The sequence below is a fragment of the Elephas maximus genome, chromosome 15 (genome assembly GCF_024166365.1).
Source record: "Elephas maximus indicus isolate mEleMax1 chromosome 15, mEleMax1 primary haplotype, whole genome shotgun sequence".
In the NCBI taxonomy this organism is placed as follows: Eukaryota; Metazoa; Chordata; class Mammalia; order Proboscidea; family Elephantidae; genus Elephas; species Elephas maximus.
In genome coordinates this window covers 92,291,378-92,313,648 of record NC_064833.1, presented here as the reverse complement: position 1 = coordinate 92,313,648, position 22,271 = coordinate 92,291,378, and the positions used below count along the sequence as shown (strand labels likewise).

At 38.1% G+C, this 22,271-nt stretch overlaps 1 protein-coding gene across 1 annotated transcript in view; it reads right to left on the bottom strand.

Moving 5' to 3' along the window:
* Positions 1–22,271, bottom strand: part of SNTG1 (syntrophin gamma 1) — a 1,301,402-nt gene that overhangs the window by 91,835 nt on the left and 1,187,296 nt on the right. Inside the window, exons 16-17 of the mRNA XM_049854568.1 lie at positions 8,701–8,853; positions 3,626–3,718 (exon numbers count right to left, since the gene is read on the bottom strand). Coding sequence (XP_049710525.1) covers positions 3,626–3,718; positions 8,701–8,853 — 246 coding nt within the window. The remainder of the gene's footprint in view (positions 1–3,625; positions 3,719–8,700; positions 8,854–22,271) is intronic.

Genomic DNA, 22,271 nt, shown 5'->3' with positions numbered 1-22,271 from the left:
GATCGAGGGCCTATATTCAAGCTTATGTCTCACAGGTAGAACAATCCTTCATGGACAAACATCTTCAGGCTCCTGACTTTTCTGACCACAGCCTGAAACCTGGAAACCTAATTTACTGGATGATTTTCAACTCCAAAACCTTAGAAGCCCTCTGAAGGGACCATTTAAGGTGTTGCTGACAACCAATTCCCGGCCAAACTCAACAGCATCACCCTGTGGATACACGAGTCAACTTAAACGTGCACCTCTTGATCATTAGACAAGTACACCAGCAGATGACCTCAAACTTGACCTATGCTGAGGTCATCCAGAAGCCGATGACTGTGAAAGTAGACGGCTAACCCCAAGATCACGGAAGAAGACTTTATTCATGTTGTTCAATTTTATGGACTTTGCTTAATGGTTGTAGCTGTCCTTATACTATTAACCGTATTATATTCCTGCGGTCTTACATTCTGGTAGTTTTATTCAACATGAAAGCCCATTATTTAAGCCTTATTCTATTCCTAAACAATTTCTTGTAATGCTTGGAGAGAAAATGCATTTGTTAAATTAGCCCATTCCATAGCTAGTGCAAGTAATTTGACGGAATGTTGGATCTGTTGTCCCCCTCCATAATCTGGGCATGAAAATTCAGCTCCATTAGCATCTTCTATATTAATTTATAGTCTCGTACCCAATGCTACTGTTAACTTCAACTTTACCTTTAAACGAGTCATAACGTGTTAGACTGTGGCTTCCCCCTGGATTGTTGGCTCTACCTCAGATACCATGTTTTAATGTAATCCAAATCAGAAAGAATACAGAATTGCACTAGGGTGAAAGAAACCTTTCCTTATTATAGGTGTTAAAATGACTTTCCAGTCCAATATGCAGATTCCCCTAGATACTTAATAAATTTATCAGTACAGGCGATAAAAACCAGACTTCCCAAAGGGAAATAAAATAGATTTAAGCAACTTGTCCTCCTTCTGTATTAGACTCTGAAACTTGCTAAGGATGAGATGACTGTCATTTATAATAATTATTTAACATAAAGTTGGCTTGAGCAAGTCAATCAAACCATCCCCTTCCTATGCAATTATAACAGAAGTAACATGAACTATGCTCCTTATGGGTATGTATTTTGTGTGGAGGATCAAACTATCTGACAATAAAGGAACCAAACCCAAGTGACCAACCCCATACCTGGGCATTAAAAAACCCAGCTTAAATAGCTGAAATATGATGGGTCATTGCACCCTAGGTCTTTTAGGAGTTCCTTTAGTTGTTCATTCCTATAATGAAGATATACACTGGACTAATGATTGAAAGAGCCTCATTAAGGATAAGAGAGACTTTATGCCACAACATAATTCAATAGCCAAAATACCTGGGGTGGGATGGCATTCCTTAGAGCACTTCTACCCAGTGATGGTATTCCTCACCATCCTTAGATGCAAGGATGGTGAGACTTTGTCTCACATACTTTAGACATGTATCAGGACGAACTAGTCCCTTGAGAAGGACATCATGCTTGCTAAAGTAGAGGGTCGACGAAAGACAGGAAGACCCTCAAAGTGATGGATTGACACAGTTGCTGCAACAAGGGACTGAATCATAGCAACAATTGTGAGGATCGCTCAGGACCAGGCAATGTTTCATTCTATTTTACGTAGGGTCTCTATGAGTCAAAACTGATTCAACAACATGGTATCCCTCAGCTTAAAAAATCTGCTAAATTGGCTCAAATTTCTGATGATATTGCAGATGGAATGTTGGCTCAACAGAAATCTTTAGAATCTTTTGTTATGGGTATATTAGATAATGAGATAGCTCTTGATTTCCTTATAGCCCAGCAAGGAGGAGTTTGTGCCATTGCTAATACCTCCAGCTGCACCTGGACAAATATCACAGGAAAAGTACAACAAGATATTAGAAAAATTCAGCAGAAAGTTATTTGGCTACATTCAATACCACCTATGCCTGACTCTTCCCCTTTTTTGATACATTTAGTTGGCTACCCAGTGATTTTGGTTCCCAGTTGTGCTCTACACTACCAACCAGGTTAATCATTTTGATTGCTATGATAATTATTGTAGATCTTATTAATGTTGTATGAAATGCCTGTGCATTGCTTGTAATCAAAGTATGGTTCCCTTTGCTATGCAATGGGTTATGTACCTTGAAGAAACTAAGTTCTTAGAGGAGAATGACCTCACATCTTATGTTAGTCTTTTTGGATAAGTTGTTCCTTCAAATGTGGCCTTGCTCCACACATACCCCAACTGGAGGATCATAGAAGCAAAGTGTCTAAGCTATGGAATAGTGAAAAGGTTGATGAAAAATCCAACTTATACAAAGATTAATCCAACAAGAATTCCACACAGAAGAAAACATTCTTACAATGGTGATCAAGAAATCTCTACAGAGATTCATGATCAAAAGAGGGATGTGTGGAAGAGCACTCTAAAACTGAGGTGCTTGGCATAACTAAAATGGCTGACACAGGTATGAATTGGACTTCATTTTGTCCTAAGTCCTGCTTTTACTATTTAGAGTACATAATCCATGACCATACTCTTGAACAAGATAACATGTTTCACAAAGTTCTGAGGTGGCCCACCCAGAATGTTGCAGGAAATAGAAGGAACCAGCTCCAGACCACAGCCAATAGAAATTCTTGATAAATGAGTCTTATGAGAATATGTTGAATGTCAACCAATCAAATGTACCCTTGTATGCTTCCCAATCCTCTAAAAGTACTGCAAATTTGAGTATAAAAGATTCGTGCTTATGCTACGTCTTTGGAATGCCATTTTGAACTTTCATTTTGATGCTTCTCATTTTCCAAATATTTGAATATGAATGAAACTCTTATATTACAGGATCTGTGTTTCATTTTTAACGCTTCAAATTCCTCCATCTTATAATTCCAACTCCCCGCACATCTGTCAGTTTGTCATACTGTGGGGCCCATGTGTTGCTTTGTCTCACATACTTTGAACACGTTATCAGGAGGGTTCAATCCCTGGAGAAGGACATCATGCTTGGTAAAGCAGAGGGTCAGCAAAAAAGAGGAAGACCCTCAACCAGATGGACTGACACAGTAGCTGCAACAATGGGCTCAACCATGACAACTATTGTGAGGATGACACAGGACCAGGCAGTGTTTCGTTTTGTGGTGCATAGGGTCACTATGAGTTGCAACCAACTCAACGGCACCTAACAACAACAATAATTCCAACATATTAGCTATAAAAACGAAAGGAGACATGGTTTTCCTGCTGTGATCTTGTAGATGCTGAGGCAGAAAAAATATAAAAAATAACTTTTAGAAAATCTGTTTTGTCAGAAGAAAATTATCCCTTAGTTAAGTTTTCCATAACCATTAAGACAAATACTATATCCAATTATTTTAATATTATTATAGTATTTCATTGCAATTTATTTGTCTTATAAAATTTAAGCTTTTGTTTTCTTTAAATCAATTAAAGCATTTGTATTCTGTTAATGAATATGAGGACTTTAAATACAACACACGAAAGCCAATTAAAATTCTGAAAGGAGTTGTTAGAAGATATTTTAATCAGTCTTAAATGGAATGTCTGCAGCATGTGTATTATAGCGGAGCTGAACCCATTACCTTTGTTGCAGCATCAAAACAGATAAATCCTGTGCTGAAGTCAATAGTGAGTCCCATCAGATGACTTTCTAGCACACACGCATATGTCTTGCACTGGACATAACAGAAAACACTGTTAGTTTAAGTGAGATTGAACTGCTATCAATAAGAATAGCCAACATTTATCAAGAACTGTGTGACAGTACCTGTAATAAGCAGTGCATGCAATATATAACTCAATACCGATATTTGCATGGTGTTATATAAAGAAAACAGTGTTATTATCATTGTATTGGTAATAAAGCAGATGCTTAGAGGGATTTTTGATACTTCCAAGTGGTGTGTGGGGCCCCGTTTCCACCCTGTTCCACTTGAACCATGACTTTCCATTGTACTGCTGTATCCCTTTGGTATATTTGTAATCAACTGCTATAAAAAATATTAGGTGGAGGCAAGAGTATGTTCAGTTGTTATATCCTGTAGTTAAATATCAGCACATGAAACCAGAGGAGGATTATTAAAGATCTAATTCAAATTCCTGGCATGTAATATTAAAACACATATTTTATTACCGAACAGTTTCACGGATATTATTAAAAGAAAACTCTCAGGCACACAAACATAGGATCAGTAATCAAGAAAAAGACTACAACAGATGTCTTGACCTTTAGAGTTTCCATATTTTCTTCCATGTGGTGCAAACTAGTTCTCAAAGACATTTACCACTTGCCTCTTTATTTGCATAAACCTATCTCCTTAAAAATAAAAAATGCAATGCATTTTTAAAAAACGAAACCAGGTTATGCTATAATTTTACTTATATAAATATTTTGAAAAGAATAATATATATGAAAACTTAAATAAAAAATTACAGGATGTTATTTACACACACTAGAATCATGGGACTTATATACAACACGATGTGCTATTGTTTCCGTAGGGCAATTTTATTTGCATTTAATTGCAAACCAGAGAGGGATATTCAAATGATGAAAACTATTTATAATTTGCTTACAATGTGTGTGTATGTGTGTGTTGTGTCAGTGTGTGTGAAAGAGCACCACTATCCATCTCAATCAGATTTTCAACCCCAATTCTTACATGGTATTTATTTTTACAATACTGTATATAAATTAATTTGTATGTATCACATTCTGACTACGATCAATACTAAATACATCAAAGTTGCTTTCACCAAAAACTATATTCATGTGTTCAGCTTAATTTGCAAAGGAAAAATTATAGCCCTGCAAAATTATCCATTGGGACTTAAATTTTGCAAAAAGCAGGTAAGAAAATACATCTCGTGGGCCTCAAAAGTTTATTTCAGATATAATTACATTAACTTAATAACAAACATCTTACATGCTTGCATTCATATATTACTTCCTTATTAAAACTACCATCAACATAAAGGAATGGTCAAACTTATATAATTTCTGTCCACTTTTGAATTGGAAACCCCGGTGGCCTAGTGGTTAAGTGCTATGGCTGCTAACCAAGAAGTCGGCAGTTCAAATCCGCCAGGCACTCCTTGGAAATTCTATGGGGCAGTTCTACTCTGTCCTATAGTGTTGCTATGAGTTGGAATCGACTCGATGGCAGTGGGTTTGGTTTAATTTTTTGGTATAGATTGAATTGTTTGCTATTTTCAAATATACTATAGATCAGAAAACAGTATAAAAATAAGAATTAGGAACTAGAAAGTGTTAGTGTGCCGTCCCATTAACAAAAATTAGTTTCATAATTAAAGTAACTTTATATGTTAATTTATTAATTGTACTTGCTAATTCTTTCTTTTTTCTGCCTATTTCACATTACCACACATATTCCTTCTTTATTATATTTCCTTACTAGATGATACCAGAAAGCTATTTCCCTCTGTTTTATTGCTTATGCAAAGGCAGTTGACTGTGTGAATCATAACAGATTATGGATAACATCGCGAATAAGGGAATTTCAGAAAACTTAACTGTGCTCATGAGAAACCTGTACATAGACCAAGAGGCATTTATTGGAACAGAACAAGGGGATACTGTGTGGTTTAAAATCAGAGTTGTATCCTTTCACTATATTTATTCAATCTATATGCTGTGCAAATAATTCAAGAAGCTGGATTATATGAAGAAGAATATGGCATCAGGATTGGAGGAAGGCTCATTAAAAACCTGTGATATGCAGATGACACAACCTTGCTTGCTGAAAGCCAAGAGGACTTGAAGCACTTACTGATGTAGATCAAAGACTACAAACTTCAGTATGGATTACTCCTCACCATAAGGAAAACAAGAATCCTCACAACTGGACCAATAATCAACATCATAATAAATGGAGAAAAGACTGAATTGTCAAGGATTTCATTTTACTTGGATCCACAATCAGTATCCATGGAAGTAGCAGTTGAGAAATCAAATGATGTATTGCATTGGGCAAATCTTCAGCAAAATACCTCTTTAAAGCACTGAAAAGCAAAGATATCACTTTGAGGAGTAAACTGACCCAAGCTATGGTATTTTCAATTGCCCCATATGCCTGAGAAAGTTGGACAATGAATAAGGAAGACTGAAGAAGAATTGATGCCTTTAAATTATGATGTTGGTGAAGAATATTGACTATACCATGGACTTCCAAAAGAACAAACAATTCTGTCTTGGAAGAAGTAGAGCCAGAATGTTCCTTAGAAGAGAGGATGGTGGCACTTCATCTCACTTTCTTTGGACATGTTATCAGCAGGGACCAATCCCTGGAGAAGGACATTATGCTTAGCAAAGTGGAGGGTCAGCAAAAGAGAGGAATACCCTCAACAAAATGGGTTGACACAAGAGCAGCAGGAATGGGCTCAAGGATAGTAACGATTGTGAGGATGGTACAGGACCAGGCAGTGTTTCATTCTGTTGTACATTGGATCTCTATGAGTTAGAAGCAGCTCAATGACACTTAACAACAACAACCAACTTTCATGGCAATGAAAATATTGAGATAAAAGAAAAACACATAAGATTTTTCATGTAAATAAATTCACATCTTGTATTTGAAAAATAACACTATCAAAGTGCTCAGCCATTTATTACTAATTTCTGATACAGTGAAGAAAGATATATTAAAAATCTAAAAAACAATCAACAGCCAAAAAGGGATTATATGTTTTGATATGCTATCACCACATGCCATCTTAAACCCAACTTGTTCACAGATAAAGTCCATTGTATTGCATTGCGTAGGACCTTCACTTAGAGAATATGAAGCCCAGATTCTAAGGACAGTATTAAAATACAGAGAAATAGTATAATCTTATTTCTAATTCATTTCTAAACTTTAGGAGATTGATGAAATGAAATCTTAAATTGGGACCAACATGTAAAAATTACCACGGAGTTGTTTCTAGGTGAAGTGGAATATTCCAGTGAACATGATAATTAGGAAAACTTGTATCTAGTAATATAAATAATAAAAACTGAACTTATTCAATTAAATTATATTTTAATGTTTGAAAATGGTCTTAGATGTTGACGCTTAGAATAAAATAATATTTAACATGTTTTCCATCTTTCCACTTTTTGATACTGAAGTATCTATTTTACTGAATTGAGATTTTACACAACTAAGGTATTGAAATTGTATTTCTCTGCTATGTGAACATGTCTAGGCATACAAAGATCTTGTCAGAGCTAACAGAAATGGCCAGTTGAGCAATGATGCAGTTGACATTCAAGTCACTGTGTCCTCCTCCCCTCACTGTCATGTCATAGTGGTGTCCCTTCACATGGGGATTGGGGAGGTTTGTTATAAGAAAAGAAAGATATTAACGTACCTTACAAAATATGTTTCACATGTTTACAAACATATGTATCCAAATCTGTTATAGGCAAGCATTCTGGGATATCCAATGTTATAATATCATCGTAGATCTGTTCTCAAAATCAAGAGTTCTTGTGTCTGTTCATGTCTTGGCTCTATGAATCCAAGGCATGAGGCAAGGGAGTCATTTCCATTCAATGTGGCCAGAGGGTAAAGGTCTGAACCTGTGTTTGAAGGACCTGTTTCAGGCCATGATCCTGCAAACTGTAGAGGCTGAGGGATATATGAAGTGCAATCTAGACATGAGTTCATACTTAATACATTTCAACAAGTATTTATTAAATATCTATTATGTGCAAAATACACAGTAATTCCTGTGGACTGATCCACAAGGGAGATTCGCATGAATAAGAATGAATAAAATAATCTCTAACAACCTATAATTTAGTGTGGGAAATGACATGCCCATAAGCCACTTCAATACAAAGAGAAATGCGAATCCAAAAAAACAAAACAAAACAAAACAAACCCACTGCCTTTGAGTTAGTTTTGACTCAGTGAGCCTAGAAGACAGAGTAGAACTGCCCCATAGGGTTTTCAAGGAGTACCTGGTGGATTTGAACTGCCAACCTTTTTGGTTAATAGCCATAGCTCTTAACCACTATGTCACCAGGGTTTCCGAAGTGTGAATAGACCTGAGAAAATAGACAAAGAAAAGCGATGCTGGTTTTCAAAAAGTGGCAAGAGGAAAGAGTTTGCACAAGGTTGTTGTGAAAGAATTCATGGTATGCAGTGGGCAGGGCAGATTGGAAATCAGAAAAATTTTCCCAGATAATATGACCTTTGACAAAGCTTCAAATACTGTGCATGGTCTTGAAGGATGAGGATGAAGAGAAGGCTTCTGGTAGAAAGAGCAGAGTAAGAAAAAGGAGGCATTTGGGCAGCAATCAGGGGATCATGGTGAGAGAACAGGAAATGGCCTGGTAAACAATGAGTTTAAAACAGAGCTTTTCCTACATCAGATTCAAATTAGAGCATTTTATAATTAAAATTAGAAATATACTTTTGGTGAGTAGTAGCAAATAGCCTGGAAAGATCAAATTGTGAAGATATTGAAATTGAATTCAGAGTTGTGTTACTATTCATTTAATAACAATAGCTAATTATCAAATGTGTCTCAGAAGGAGCTCAAGACTAAGATAACTAATTTTACATTGATTTGAATTCATATTAAAACTCTAGGGGAGTGGTCATTGACCTCTGGGGGCCACAGATCCTAGAACTGCACAGACCCTCACCTGTATTCGCTCCACTTCGAGGAATGTTGCTGTCTGGAAGGCTCGCTCCCACTGTGTGAGGTCACATTCAAGCTCCACGGAAAAGTAGAGGTCCTCCCCACACTCAGACTGCACGGTGAAGCAGTGTTTCCGCTGGTCCAGCAGGTCACTGTCCTGAGGAAAGCCTGGGGTTACACAGTCTGGTATACAGCAACTCATACCAGTAGCTCAGCAAGCCGTCAGTCCACATGGACTGATTCGCAAGAGAGATTCACATTCATAGAGATGAGACTGTGACATCACTAACCCTTGTTACAAATGGCTAAGGCAACTCAAATCGAAGCCTCAAAGTCCAGAGCTAACACATTTCTCCTCTGCTTTCACATCAAAATACATCAATAGTATTAATGTTAGAGCATTTAGCTTCAGCTCTTACTAGCAATGTTGCTACCAAATCATTTAACAAGGAACACTAAGCTTTTTAATTTATATGATGGGCTGACACAAAATCTCCTCTTCCTTAAACAGTTGTCATGATGATAAAATTAAATTGTGCATGTGAATGTATTTGCAAATTTTAAGGAGTTTGTTTGTTTTATTCAGCGGTTTTGCAAACCCTGAAAGGATCATCAAAATAATCTTCTACGTTAGAAATGAAAAAAAAAAAAAAGACTCCTTACGTGTGTACAGTAATTTTGTTACTTTTCAAAATACACATTTACCTTACCTATGTAACTTTAGTTCTTTGAGTCAAAAAAGCTCTGACATTGACAATTTCTTAGTCTTACGAGAAGTTTTCAACTAAAGTGCTCACACATCTACATGTGCACCAATTTCAGAGATGTTAAGATGTGAAAAATATATATATAGCTAAGAATTAATTAAATAAGGTAATCCCATGCGGTATGTCAGATATAGCCTTTGGACAATATATGCAATATAGTTAAAATCGTCAAAAGGATAATCACTGGTGTCTTCAATCATTTCCTTATAAAAAGGCATATAAATGCTGATAAATGATTCATTAAACACCCAGAATGTCAGAAGTAATTCCTCATTTTGGCAAGTGCTTTGGAAATGATAATTATTTCATGAATACAGCCAATTTTCCTTATTCTGCAGTTGGATACTTAAAAGGCAGTTACTCCCAGTATTGTGGAACACAGTTCTGTGGCTTGCTGCCAGGAGAAGTTCACAAAGCCAGAAGGAGGACTCATTCTCCTTGTACTCACTGATGTCCCTATTCTATCTTATGGGGGAAAAAAAGAGAAAACATAACATTTATGTGAATACAGACCAGTGATAAGCAGATTGTAATGTATTTTTTAGTAATTTGGAGCTTGTAATATCTAGATGCAATATCTAGATATTGAGATAGATTGACACAGTGGGTGTACCAATGGGTCCAAACAGCAACAATCGTCAGGATGGCACAGGACTGTGCAGTGTTTAGTTCTGCTGTAGACGGTCGCCATGAGTTGGCACCGACTCATGGCACCTAACAACGACATAATATCTAGGAAGGGTGATATAGACAGGTATTTAACAATAATCATACAAGTAAACATGCCACTACAAAATATTACAAATGTCATTCAGGAAAGTGCTATTATATCAAAATAGGTTGGGAAGCAAGGGAAACGTCCTTTTAGAAAGTGCATTTCAAACAGTTAGCCAAAAGGTGAATAGAACATGAAAGTTAACACTGGAGGGAAGACTAGTTCCATCCAGAGAGAGAGAAAAAAACTAACAAGAGTGTGTGGTGTGTGCACTCAGAAATCAAAAGAAAAGGCAGACAAGTGTTTTAAGCAGTCAGGGTTAACAGTCAGGTTAAAGTTTTGGATTTTAACATAAGTGTAAAGAGAAGCAACATATCAAACATTTTAGTAAATATTTAATCTATTTATATTGAAGATATTTCAACTTCTATATCATCCTTTTAAATTGATACCATTGGCACAAAAATTTACAAATAAGACACTGAAAAATTTCCAGAAACTTTGCCAATTTTTTTGTTTATTAAATTGGTCTTAATTTTCCTAATAATATAAAGAGTTAATCAATCTCATTACTAGTCCAAACATTTCAATATTTTTCCTCCTCATGAATTACATGTTTAAATGGAATTTTTAAAAGACCTTCACTTAATATTTTCAGTTCTTCTTGGCAAAATTTTACTCTGTTGCTCTTTTAAAACTCTATTGACTTTCTTCTATTACATTACCTAAGCTTTGAGGAGGGTTTTTTAATCAACTCTACAAATATAATTTCAAGATCTATGAATACTTATTTTTGTTATTCAGATGGCATTTCTCGGGTGCATGCTGCCTCATACAACAAACTGCTATGGTCATCTGGGCCTAGGTATCTCATAGCTTAGTGAGGGAGACAGATAGGTAGAAATAATAAAGTCTTTATGATAGAGCTATTGAGTTAGCCCTAAGGAAACAGAATAAGGAGCAATAAATCATTCTGAGAGCAAGCAGGAAGGAGCAAGTTTTATTCTACAAAGGAATGGCAGCACCTTGAAGGACACAAAATCACAGATAAGATTAATCAGTCTCAAATGGCTAATTAATGTTTAGGGAGATGAGCCAGGAATGATACCTGACTCCAAGCCTGGAAGAGCCAGGATATCCTGGTCAGAACCCCACACAAATGTGCCTGCCACTCCAATCGCAGGAGGATGTGAGTCAGAGAGAGGCAGGATCAACTCTGCTGTAGAGAGAAAAGCAGGAGCGGAGAGAAGAATCTGCCGACAAAGCTGCATGCATTATCCATTTTCAGAAGCTTATGAAAAGTGACTACATTCCAAACATTGTAGCATAGTTTCTGGCATAGTTGTTGTTGTTATGTTGTTAGGTGCCACTGGGTCAGTTTTGAGTCATAGCGACCCTATGCACAACAGAACGAAACACTGCCTGGTCCTGTGCCATTCTCACAATTGTTGCTATGCTTCAGCCCATCGTTGCAGACGCTGTATCGATCCATCTTGTTCAGGGTCTTCCTTTTTTTCTCTGAGCCTCTCTATTTTATGAAGCAAGACGTCCTTCACCAGGGATTGATCCCTCCTGATAACATGTCCAAAGTAAGTGAGACGTAATCTCGCCATCCTTGCTTCTAAGGAGCAGTCTGCTCATTCTTTTGGCAGTCCATGGTATGTATATTCAATATTCCTCGACAACCCCACAATTCAAGGGTGTCAATTCTTCTTCAGTGTTCCTTATTCATTGTCCAGCTTTCAAACGCATATGAGGCCATTGAAAACACCATGGCTTGGGTCAGGTGCACCTTAGTCCTCAGGGTGACATCTTTGCTTTTCAACACTTTAAAGTGGTCTTTTGCAGACAATTTGCCCAATGCTATGCTTTTTTTAATGCGTCTTTTGACTCCTTGACTGCTGCATCCATGGGTGTTGATTGTGGATTCAAGTAAAATGAAATCCTTGACAACTTCAATCTTTTCTTCGTTTATCGTGATGTTACTTACTGGTCCAGTTGTGAGGATTTTTGTTTTCTTTTTATTGAGGTGTAATTCATACTGAAGCCTGCGGTCTTTGATCTTCATCAGTAAGTTCTTCAAATCCTCCTCACTTTCAGCAAGCAAGGTTGTGTCATCCTTGGTTCCTCCAATCCAGATGCCCCATTCTTCTTCATATAGTCTAGCTTCTTGTATTATTTGCTCAGCATACAGATTGAATAGTTACGGAGAAAGGATACAACCCTGATGCACACCTTTCCTGACTTTAAACCATGCAGTATCTCCTTGTTTTGTTCGAACAACTGCCTCTTGATCCACATATATATTCCTCATGAGCACAAGTAAGTGTTCCAGAATTCCAGTTCTCAGCAATGTTATCCATGTTTGTTATGATCCACACAGTTGAAGGCCTTAGCATAGTCAATAAAACACAGGTAAACATCTTTCTGGTATCCTCTGCTTTCAGCCAGGATCCATCTGACATCAGCAATGATAGCCCTGGTTCCACGTCCTCTTCTGAATCTGGCTTGAATTTCTGGTAGTTCCCTGCTGATACCCTGCTGCAGCTGCCTTTGAATGATCTTCAGCAAAATTTTGCTTACATCTGATATTAATGATATTGTTTGATAATTTCCACATTGGATTGAATCACCTTTCTTGGGAAGAGACGTAAATATGCATCTCTTCCAGTTACTTGGCCAGGTAGCTGTCTTTCAAATTTCTTGGCATGGATGAGTAAGCACTTTCAGCACTGCATCTGTTGAAACATCTCAATTGGTATTCCATTTTTAAAAGCTTACTTCCACGGCTGCTGTGTGGAGAATGGAGTGATAGGGGCAAAAGAGACAAGGTGGTCCACTGAATAGTAGAGTGCTACAAAAATCCAGGTAGGAAGTGGTAGAGCCTGAACCAGAGCAGTTGTTATGAGGATCAGAGGGATAGATTCAAGAGATAGTGAAGAAATAGAGGTGGGGTCAAGACTTGGAGAGAATGATTTCATTATTCATTGATTTATTAATTTAGTAAATATTTGTTAGGAGTCTAGCATGTATCAGACAATGTTCTAAACACAAGGCACAAAGCTGTGAAGATGACAGGCACAGTTCCTGCCTTCATGAAGGTGGAAGAGTGACAGAGTAGGCAAGTAAGCAAATGAACATGCTAACAACAGAATACGAAAGGTTCTATAAAGGAAATAAACAAGATAATGAAATAGCAACTGAGGGCGCCCATTTTAGATATAGTGTTTTTCGCTAATGCCTTTAGTGCAGCTTGGACTTCTTCCTTCAGTAACATAGGTTTCTGATCGTATGTTACCTCCTGAAATGTTTGAACATCAACCAATTCTTTTTGGTATAGTGACTCTGTGTACTCCTTCCATCTTCTTTTGATGCTTCCTGTGCTGTTTAATATTTTCCCCATAGAATCCTTCAGTATTGCACCTCAAAGCTTGAATTTTTTTTTCAGTTCTTTCAGCTTGAGAAACGCTGAGTGTGTTCTTCCCTTTTGATTTTCTATCTCCAGGTTTTTGCACATGTCATTATAATACTTCACTTTGTCTTCTCAAGCCACCCTTTGAAATCTTCTGTTCAGCTATTTTCCTTCATCTTTTTTTTCTTTTGATTTAGCTACTTGATGTTCAAAAGCAAGTTTCAGAGTCTCTTCTGACATCCATTTCGGTCTTTATATTCTGTCTTTTTAATGACCTCTTGGTTTCTTCATGCACGATGTCCTTGATGTCATTCCATATCTCCTCTGGTCTTCAGATATTAGTGTTCAACATGTCAAATCTATTCTTGAGGTGGTCTCTAAATTCAGGTGGGATATACTCAACATTGTACTTTGGCTCTCACTGACTTGTTTTAATATTCTTCAGTTTCAACTTGAACTTGCATATGAGTAATTTATGGTCTGATCCGTAGTTGGCCCCAGCCTTGTTCTGACTGATGATTTTGAGCTTTTTCATTGTCTCTTTCCACAGATGTAGTCAATTTGATTTCTGTGTATTCCATTTGGTGAGGTCCATGTGTATAGCCACTGTTTATGTTGGTGTAAAGGTATTTGCAATGAAGAAGTCGTTGGTCTTATAAAATTCAATCATGTGATCACCGGCATCAATTCTGTCACCAAGGCCATATTTTGCAACTACAGATCTTTCTTGTTTCCAACTTTAGCATTCCAGTCACCAGTAATTATCACTGCATCCTCACTGCATGTTTGATCAATTTCAGACTGCAGAGGTTGGTAAAAATCTTCAATGTCTTCATCTTTGGCCTTAGTGATTAGTGCATAAATTTGAATAACAGTCGCATTAACTGGTCTTCCTTGTAGGCATATGGATATTACCCCATCACTGAAACTGTTGTACTTTAGGATAAATCTTGAAATGTTCTTTGTGACAACTACTGCAATGCTATTCCTCTTTAAGTTGTCATTCCTGGCATAGGAGACCATATGATTGTCCAATTTAAAATGACCAATACCCAACTGGCATAACAAAATGTACTAAGAAAATGTTCTGCATCCCATTTTGGTGAGCGGCATCTGGGGCCTTAAATGCTAGCAAGCAGCCATCTAAGATGCATCAAATGGTCTTAACCCACCTGGAGCAAAGGAGGATGAAGAACACCAAAGACATAAGGTAAAGATGAGCCCAAGAGACAGGAAGGGCCACATAAACCAGAGACTATGTCAGCTTGCGACCAGAAGATCTAGATGGTGCCCAGCTATCACTGATGACTGCCCTGACAGGGAACACAATAGAGAATCCTTGATGGAGCAGGAGAACAGTGGGATGCAGATCTCAAATTCTCATAAAAAGACCAGATTCATGGCCTGAGACTAGAGGGACCCCAGAGGTCATGGTCCCCAGACCCTTTGTTAGCTCAAGGCTGGAACCATTCCCAAAGCCAACTCTTCAAACGGGGATTGGACAGAAAATGATACTGGTAAGGAGTGAGCTTCTCAGCTCAAGTAGACACATGAGACTATGTGGGCAACTCCTGCCTGGAGGTGAGATAAGAAGGCAGAGGGGAACAGAAGCTGGTTAAACGGGCACAGGGATTACAGGGTGGAGAGGAGGAGTGTGCTGTCTCATTAGGAGGAGAGCAGCTAGGAGTACATAGCAAGGGGTGTATAACTTTTTGTATGAGAGACTGACTTGATTTGTAAACTTTCACAAAACCAGTCCATTTCAGCTCACTAATGCCTAGGATATCATCTTTATGTGTTCCATTTCATTTTTGACAACTTCAAATTTTCCTAGATTCATAGTTCATAGGTTCCATGCTCTATTTATTAATGGATGTTTTCTGCTGTTTTCTTCTCATTTTCAGTCATGCCACATCAGCAAATGAAGGTCCTGAAAGCTTGACTCCATCCACATCATTAAGGTCAACTCCACTTTGAGGAGGTAGCTCTTCCCCAGTTGTATTTTGAGTACCTTCCAACCTGGGGGGCTCATCTTATGGCACTATATCAGACAATGTTTTGCTGCTATTCATAAGGTTTTCACTGGCTAATTCTTTTCAGAAGTAGACTGCTGGGTCCTTCTTCTTAGTCTGTCTTAGTCTGGAAGCTCAACTGAAACCGTTCCACTGCGGGTGAGCCTGCTAGTATTTGAATACTGGTGGCATAGCTTCCAGCATCACAGCATCACACAAGTCCTCACAGTATGACGAACTGGCATAGAGTAGTTCTTAATTAATATTAGATATTTCTATCATTAATGTTGATATTCAGGAAAACAAATATGCATGTCATTCTCTAATCTTTCCCTCTTTAACCTGCCCTCCTTACACATATGTTTACCTTTTGCCAGAATCTGAGTTTTGCACCAACAGAAACAATAACCTTCAAAATATGTTTTCCCTTATTGAAAAGTACCATTTAATCATATTTTTTATAATAATAATAACATAGCTAAACATATCTTGAGAACCATTTGAAATAAAGGATATTCTTCAGAAGTATCCTATATTTTGTTAGATTATTCTAATCCCCTGGACACTTTCTGTACGTCAATAACTACATGCTGTCCTTTTGTGATACCTCTCAGATTTATGAAGACAGACTATAAGGAAACAAAATACTACAAATATGCTTCCTAATTATGTATATATATTTTTTCTAAAGTATTGACAGGTTGATGGGTGTTATAGATTGATTGAACTGTGTCTCTCAGAAAGTTACATTGCACTCCAAACCCTCGTACTTGTAACTATGACCCTGTTTGGAAATAGAGTTTTTGTTTATTATGTTAATGAGGCCATAGTGAAGTAGGTTGGGCTCCTACACTTAATCTCATCTTAGTAGTGTTTAATAAACAGCGATAAAGACATAGAGAGACACATAAACAAGGGGAGACTCCACATTACAAGGAAATGGCTGCACCTACAGCTCAGGAATGCCAAGGATTGGCAGCAGCTACTACAAGATGGAAGAGACAAAGGAGCACCTTCCCTAGAGACAGTGCCCTGAATTGGGACTTACAGACTCCTGCACTGTGAGAAAATCATTTTTTGTTCCCCAAAGCCACCCACTTGTGTTTTTATCTTTTCTTTCATTCTTTTTTTTTTTTTTTTTTTTACTGCAGTGGCAATAGGAAACTAAGATAACGGGTATACCCAAATAGCATTTTTATTATAAAAATCATAAACTGCGTGTTTAGGATAATTATTTTATATTTTGCTTAAAAACAAGGGCAGAAAAAATTACCAAAAATTGATGAGTTATTCCCATGGATGTTCTTATTGGTAGGTGCCGTTGAGTCAGTTCTGACTCATAGCTACCCTATGCACAACAGAGTGAAACACTGCCCAGTCCTGAACCATCCTTACAATCTTTGTTATGCTTGAGCTCATTGTTCCAGCCACTGTGTCAATCCACCTCATTGAGGGTCTTCCTCTTTTCCACTGACCCTGTACTCTGCCAAGCATGGTGTCCTTCTCCAGGGACTGATCCCTCCTGGCAACACGTCCAAAGTATGTAAAACGCAGTCTCACCACCCTTGCTTCTAAGGAGCATTCTGGTACTTATTCTAAGACAGATTTGTTCATTCTTTTGGCTGACCATGGAATAGATGATATTCTTCACCAACACTACAATTCAAAGGCATCAATTCTTCTTTGGTCTTCCTTATTCATTCTCCAGCTTTCACATGCATATGATGTGATTGAAAATACCATGGCTTGGGTCAGGTGCGCCTTAGTTTTCAAGGTGACATCTTTGCTCTTCAACACTTTAAAGAGGTCCTTTGCAGCAGATTTACCCAATGCATTGCGTCTTTTGATTTCTTGACTGCTGCTTCCGTGGCTATTGATTGTGTATCCAAGTAACATGAAATCCTTGACAACTTCAATCTTTTCTCTGTTTATCATGATGTTGCTCGTTGGTCCAGTTGTAAGGATATTTATTTTCTTTATGTTGAGTTGCAATCCATGCTGAAGGCTGTGGTCTTTGATCTTCATTAGCAAGTGCTTCAAGTCCTCTTCACTTTCAGCAAGCAAGGTTGTGTCATCTGCATAACACAGGTTGTTAATGAGTCTTCCTCCAATCCTGATGCCCTATTCTTCTTCATATAGTCCAGCTTCTTGGATTATTTGCTTAGCATACAGATTGAATAAGTATGGTGAAAGAATACAACCCTGATGCACACCTTTCCTGACTTTAAACCAATCAGTATCCCCTTGTTCTGTGCGAACAACTGTCTCTTGATGTATGTAAAGGTTCCTCACAAGCCCGATTAAGTGTTCTGGAATTCCCACTCTTCGCAATGTTATCCATAATTTGTTATGATCCACACAGTCGAATGCTTTTGCATAGTCAATAAAACACAGGTAAACATCCTTCTGGTTATCCCTGCTTTTAGTCAGGATCCATCTGACATCAGCAATGATATCCATGGTTCCCGGTCCTCTTCTGAATCCAGCCTGAATTTCTGGCAGTTCCCTGTCAATATACTGCTGCAGCCGTTTCTGAATGATCTTCAGCAAAATTTTGCTTGCCTGTGATATTAATGATATTGTTCTATAATTTCCACATTTGGTTGGATCGCCTTTCTTGGGAATAGGCATAAATATGGATCTCTTCCAGTCAGTTGGCCAGGAAGCTGTCTTCCATATTTCTTGGCATAGGTGAGTGAGCACCTCCAGTGCTGCATCTGTTTGTTGAAACATCTCAATTGATATTCCATCAATTCCTGGAGCCTTGTTTTTTGCCAATGCCTTCAGAGCAACTTGGACTTCTTCCTTCAGTACCACTGGTTCCTGATCATATGCCACCTCTTGAAATGTTTGAACATTGACTAATTCTTTTTGGTATAATGACTCTGTGTATTCCTTCCACCTCCTTTTGATGCTTCCTGCGTCACTTAATATTTTCCCCATAGAATCCTTCACTATTGCAACTCGAGGCTTGAATTTTTTCTTCAATTCTTTCAGCTTGTGAAACACCGAACGTGTTCTTCTCTTTTGGTTTTCCATCTCCGGGTCTTTGCACATGTCATTATAATACTTTACTTTGTCTTCTCGAGCTGCCCTTTGAAATATTCTGTTGAGTTCTTTTACTTCATCAATTTTTCCTTTTGCTTTAGCTGCTCGACATTCGAGAGCAAGTTTCAGTCTCCTCTGACATCCATCTTGGTCTTTTCTTTCTTCTTTGTCTCTTTAATGACGTCTTGCTTTCTTCATAGATGATGTCCTTGATGTCATTCCACAACTCGTCTGGTCTTTGGTCACTAATGTTCAATGCGTCAAATCTGTTTTTGAGATGGTCTCTAAATTCAGGTGGGATGTATTCACGGTCATATTTTTACTCTTGTGGACTTTCTCTGATTTTCTTCTGTTTCAGCTTGAACTTGCATATGAGCAATTGATGGTCTGTTCCACATTCGGCCCTTGGACTTGCTCTGACTGATGATATTGAGCTTTTCCACTGTCTTTTTCCACAGATGTAGTCAATTTGATTTCTGTGTGTTCCATCTGGCGAGGGGGCTCTCAAGCCACGAAAGAAAACAAAGAAACAAGCAAAACAGAATAGAACAAAACAGAACAAACAAACAAAAAGAAACAAACAATAGCAACAACAAAAAGGCCCTGGGGATTTCACAAGTATGGTGTCATGCGCCAGGGAAGTAGTTCCCCTGCTGAATGGAGCTTCACAGCTTTTCAAGAAAAAGCAAAGATATCGTACAGAGCCAGGTGTTCAAGAGAAAGAAGGGAGAGGAGATGAGAGGCAGGGAAGAAACCAAAAGAAGCAGAGAAAAGCAACATCAGCAATAAAGAAATAGCACTGAGAGGGCAGACCAGTGTGGGTGGGGTGAATCTAAGTGCCACAGAGTGAAAACCAGTGCCTCCCAGCCAAGAGTGTAGGCCAAGGTGGCGGGAAGAAAGGTGGGTGGTAGGAAAAGCATATATTGCTGGTTATTGGGTGCTCTGTTTCCTGTTGGGAGCTCTGCAAAGCTGCTTTTTCATACTCTCCGTCCACTACTCTTCCATGTGAGAGGGGCGAGTCCAAGACCTGACACAGAGCCTGCAGTTTTCAGCCAGCCCAGTGACTGCCACCAGCTAGAAAGCGGTGGGGGCTGAGCAGGTGGGAAGAAGGGTGGGGAATGAGAAAGCATATATCGCTGGTTACTGGGTGCTCTGTCTCCCACTGGGAGCTCTGTGAAGGTGCTTTTCTGTGTTCCCCATCTGCCAATCTCCAACAGGGGTCCAAGATGGCAAATTCGTGCTTCATTACCTGATGGTATCTCTCTTGGCTTTCGCTTCTCCATCAGTTTTTTATTTCATTCGGTGCTTGGTTGCGTTCTTTATCTCAGGGAACACTCAGGGTTCCAGGATTGACATTTGTCTCTGTTTTACTTAGTTTTCCGGGTTTTTGCTGTGGAGGGATGGTGTGGTGCTTCTGTTTATAGCACCATGTTGGCTCCTCCCCCAAAGTCTTATTATTTTTAACTATATATTACATATATATGAAATATGTTTTACCTATGTAATTTTGTTGAAAAAATAGAGGTTACAAAAATAATTGAGCATGTGTAACTCAAAGCTATCATTTATATTTGGAATAAAGCATCCCTCTTTCTTTTTGTTTGAAATTCTTTAATTTCTGACATTTTAATAACTGTATGCTTTATAATGTTTATTCTATCAGTTTCCACCATTAAAATGTAACTGTATGCCCTTTGTAACCATGCTGTTATATAAATATAAAGCATAGAGGTGTCCTTCTGTCTAAAAAAATTTTATTTTTGCACTCAAATCAAATAATTTCTAATTAAACATCTATAAAAATTTTTTTTAATTGATTATATAAAATTTTGTATATTAGCTCTCAAATTAACAGGTTGATTAAAATATTTTCCAATGCCAATTTGTCTCTTATTGAGACGATTTTTATTTATTTGAAAGCATTCTCCAGCATAACTAAACAAAATGAATTTTACTTATTTAATTTATTTTGATTATGTGTGCACAATTTTGTCCTCCCCTTGTGATCATTCTGAAGAAGCCTGTCCACTGCAGGTCCTTCACTCTTGTGATACTGAGCTGGGCTGACACGAGAGCACATAGCTGGCCCTGGTCTCATGTTCATCCTCACTCTGTCACAGCTCAAATGTTCCCACTGCCGCCAGGGGAATAAGGGCCTTCACTTGAGGACCATGGGTCAAACTGGGGGCTGGTGAACAAAGGAAGACAAGGAGAGAGGGCATCTCAGAGGGCACTGGCAGAAGTGCTGAGAGAAAGACTACCTTTAACAGGCTCTTGTTTGTAACACTTTGCCCTCACCCATTTCTGTGTTGTTGTTGGCTGCCATTAAGATGGCCCCTGACTCATGGCAACCTCCTGCACCAAGGGATTGAAACTTTGTGAACCAAAGTGTTTTCATTGGCTGAGTTTCAGAAATAAATCACCAGGCCTTTCTTTAGTCCCTCTTAGTCTGGAAGTCCCCCTGAAACCTATTCAGCATTGTAGCAACACTCAAGCCTCCACTAAAAAATGGGCGGTGGTTGCACATGAAGTGCATTGGCCAGAAATCAAACTAGGATCTCCAGCATGGAAGGCAAGAATTCTACCACTGCTTTCCCATTTCTGTGTAGATCAGCATAAATTTTCTCAAGGAAAAAGAGAATCTGAAAATTATACCTAAGCACGATATTTCATAGTCCAATCCTAAGAATTACTTTTTTTCTAGTTTTTAAATAATTTATTTTATCTTGTCACTGTTGTCGAGAATATACACAAGAGAACATATACCAATTCAACAATTTCTGCACGTACAATTCAGTAACATTATGTTCTTCGAGTTGTGCGGCCATTCTCACCCTCCTTTTCCAAGTCGTTCCTACCCATTAATATAAACTCACTGTACCCTCAGTTTTCTAATTAATCTTTTGAGTTGTTGTCAATTTGATCCCACAGAGAGGTTTTAACAGAGCACAATGCTCAAAGCAGATATTCTTTACTAGTTAAGCTAAACTATTGTTTGGTTTTAAGAAGACTTCAGGGGATATTTTTGGTTTAAGGTTTGAAAGTTATCTCAGGGCAATAGTTTCAGGGTTTATCCATTTTCAGTGGCTCCAGAAAGCCTTTATTCCATGATATTCTATCATTTTTTAGTGCATTGATACAGTTTGTGTAATGTTACACTATATGTATGACTTATTGCAGATTCATGTTCCTTTGTCCAGGAGTCAAGATGCTGAAGCCCATAAGGAGTATATTAAACAAGCCAAGATTCTGGATAAGATTAGCAAATTCTGTGTGAGAACATCAACAGCAGAATAATATTTGATTTAATCTTTTTGAATTGTTATATTAAGAAAGTCTTTAAAACAGATTTGCTTGTTACCAACAATTTCTTTTTTGAAGAAGCTATATGCACTGCATATTCATCCTCTCAAAGGTATGTAGGGTAAGCAGAGAGATCAATAGGTGTAGGAATTGAAAATGATGGGGGCAAATACCATCCTCTACGGAATTCTCATAACTGAGTGCAGTGGAGAAAGAGCAGTGCCTGGGAGTCAATGGACTGGGATCCATATGCATCTCTGCTGCCAACTGCCTGTGCAACAAATGGCCCAGGGAATGCAGTAAGGTTCACATTGCTGG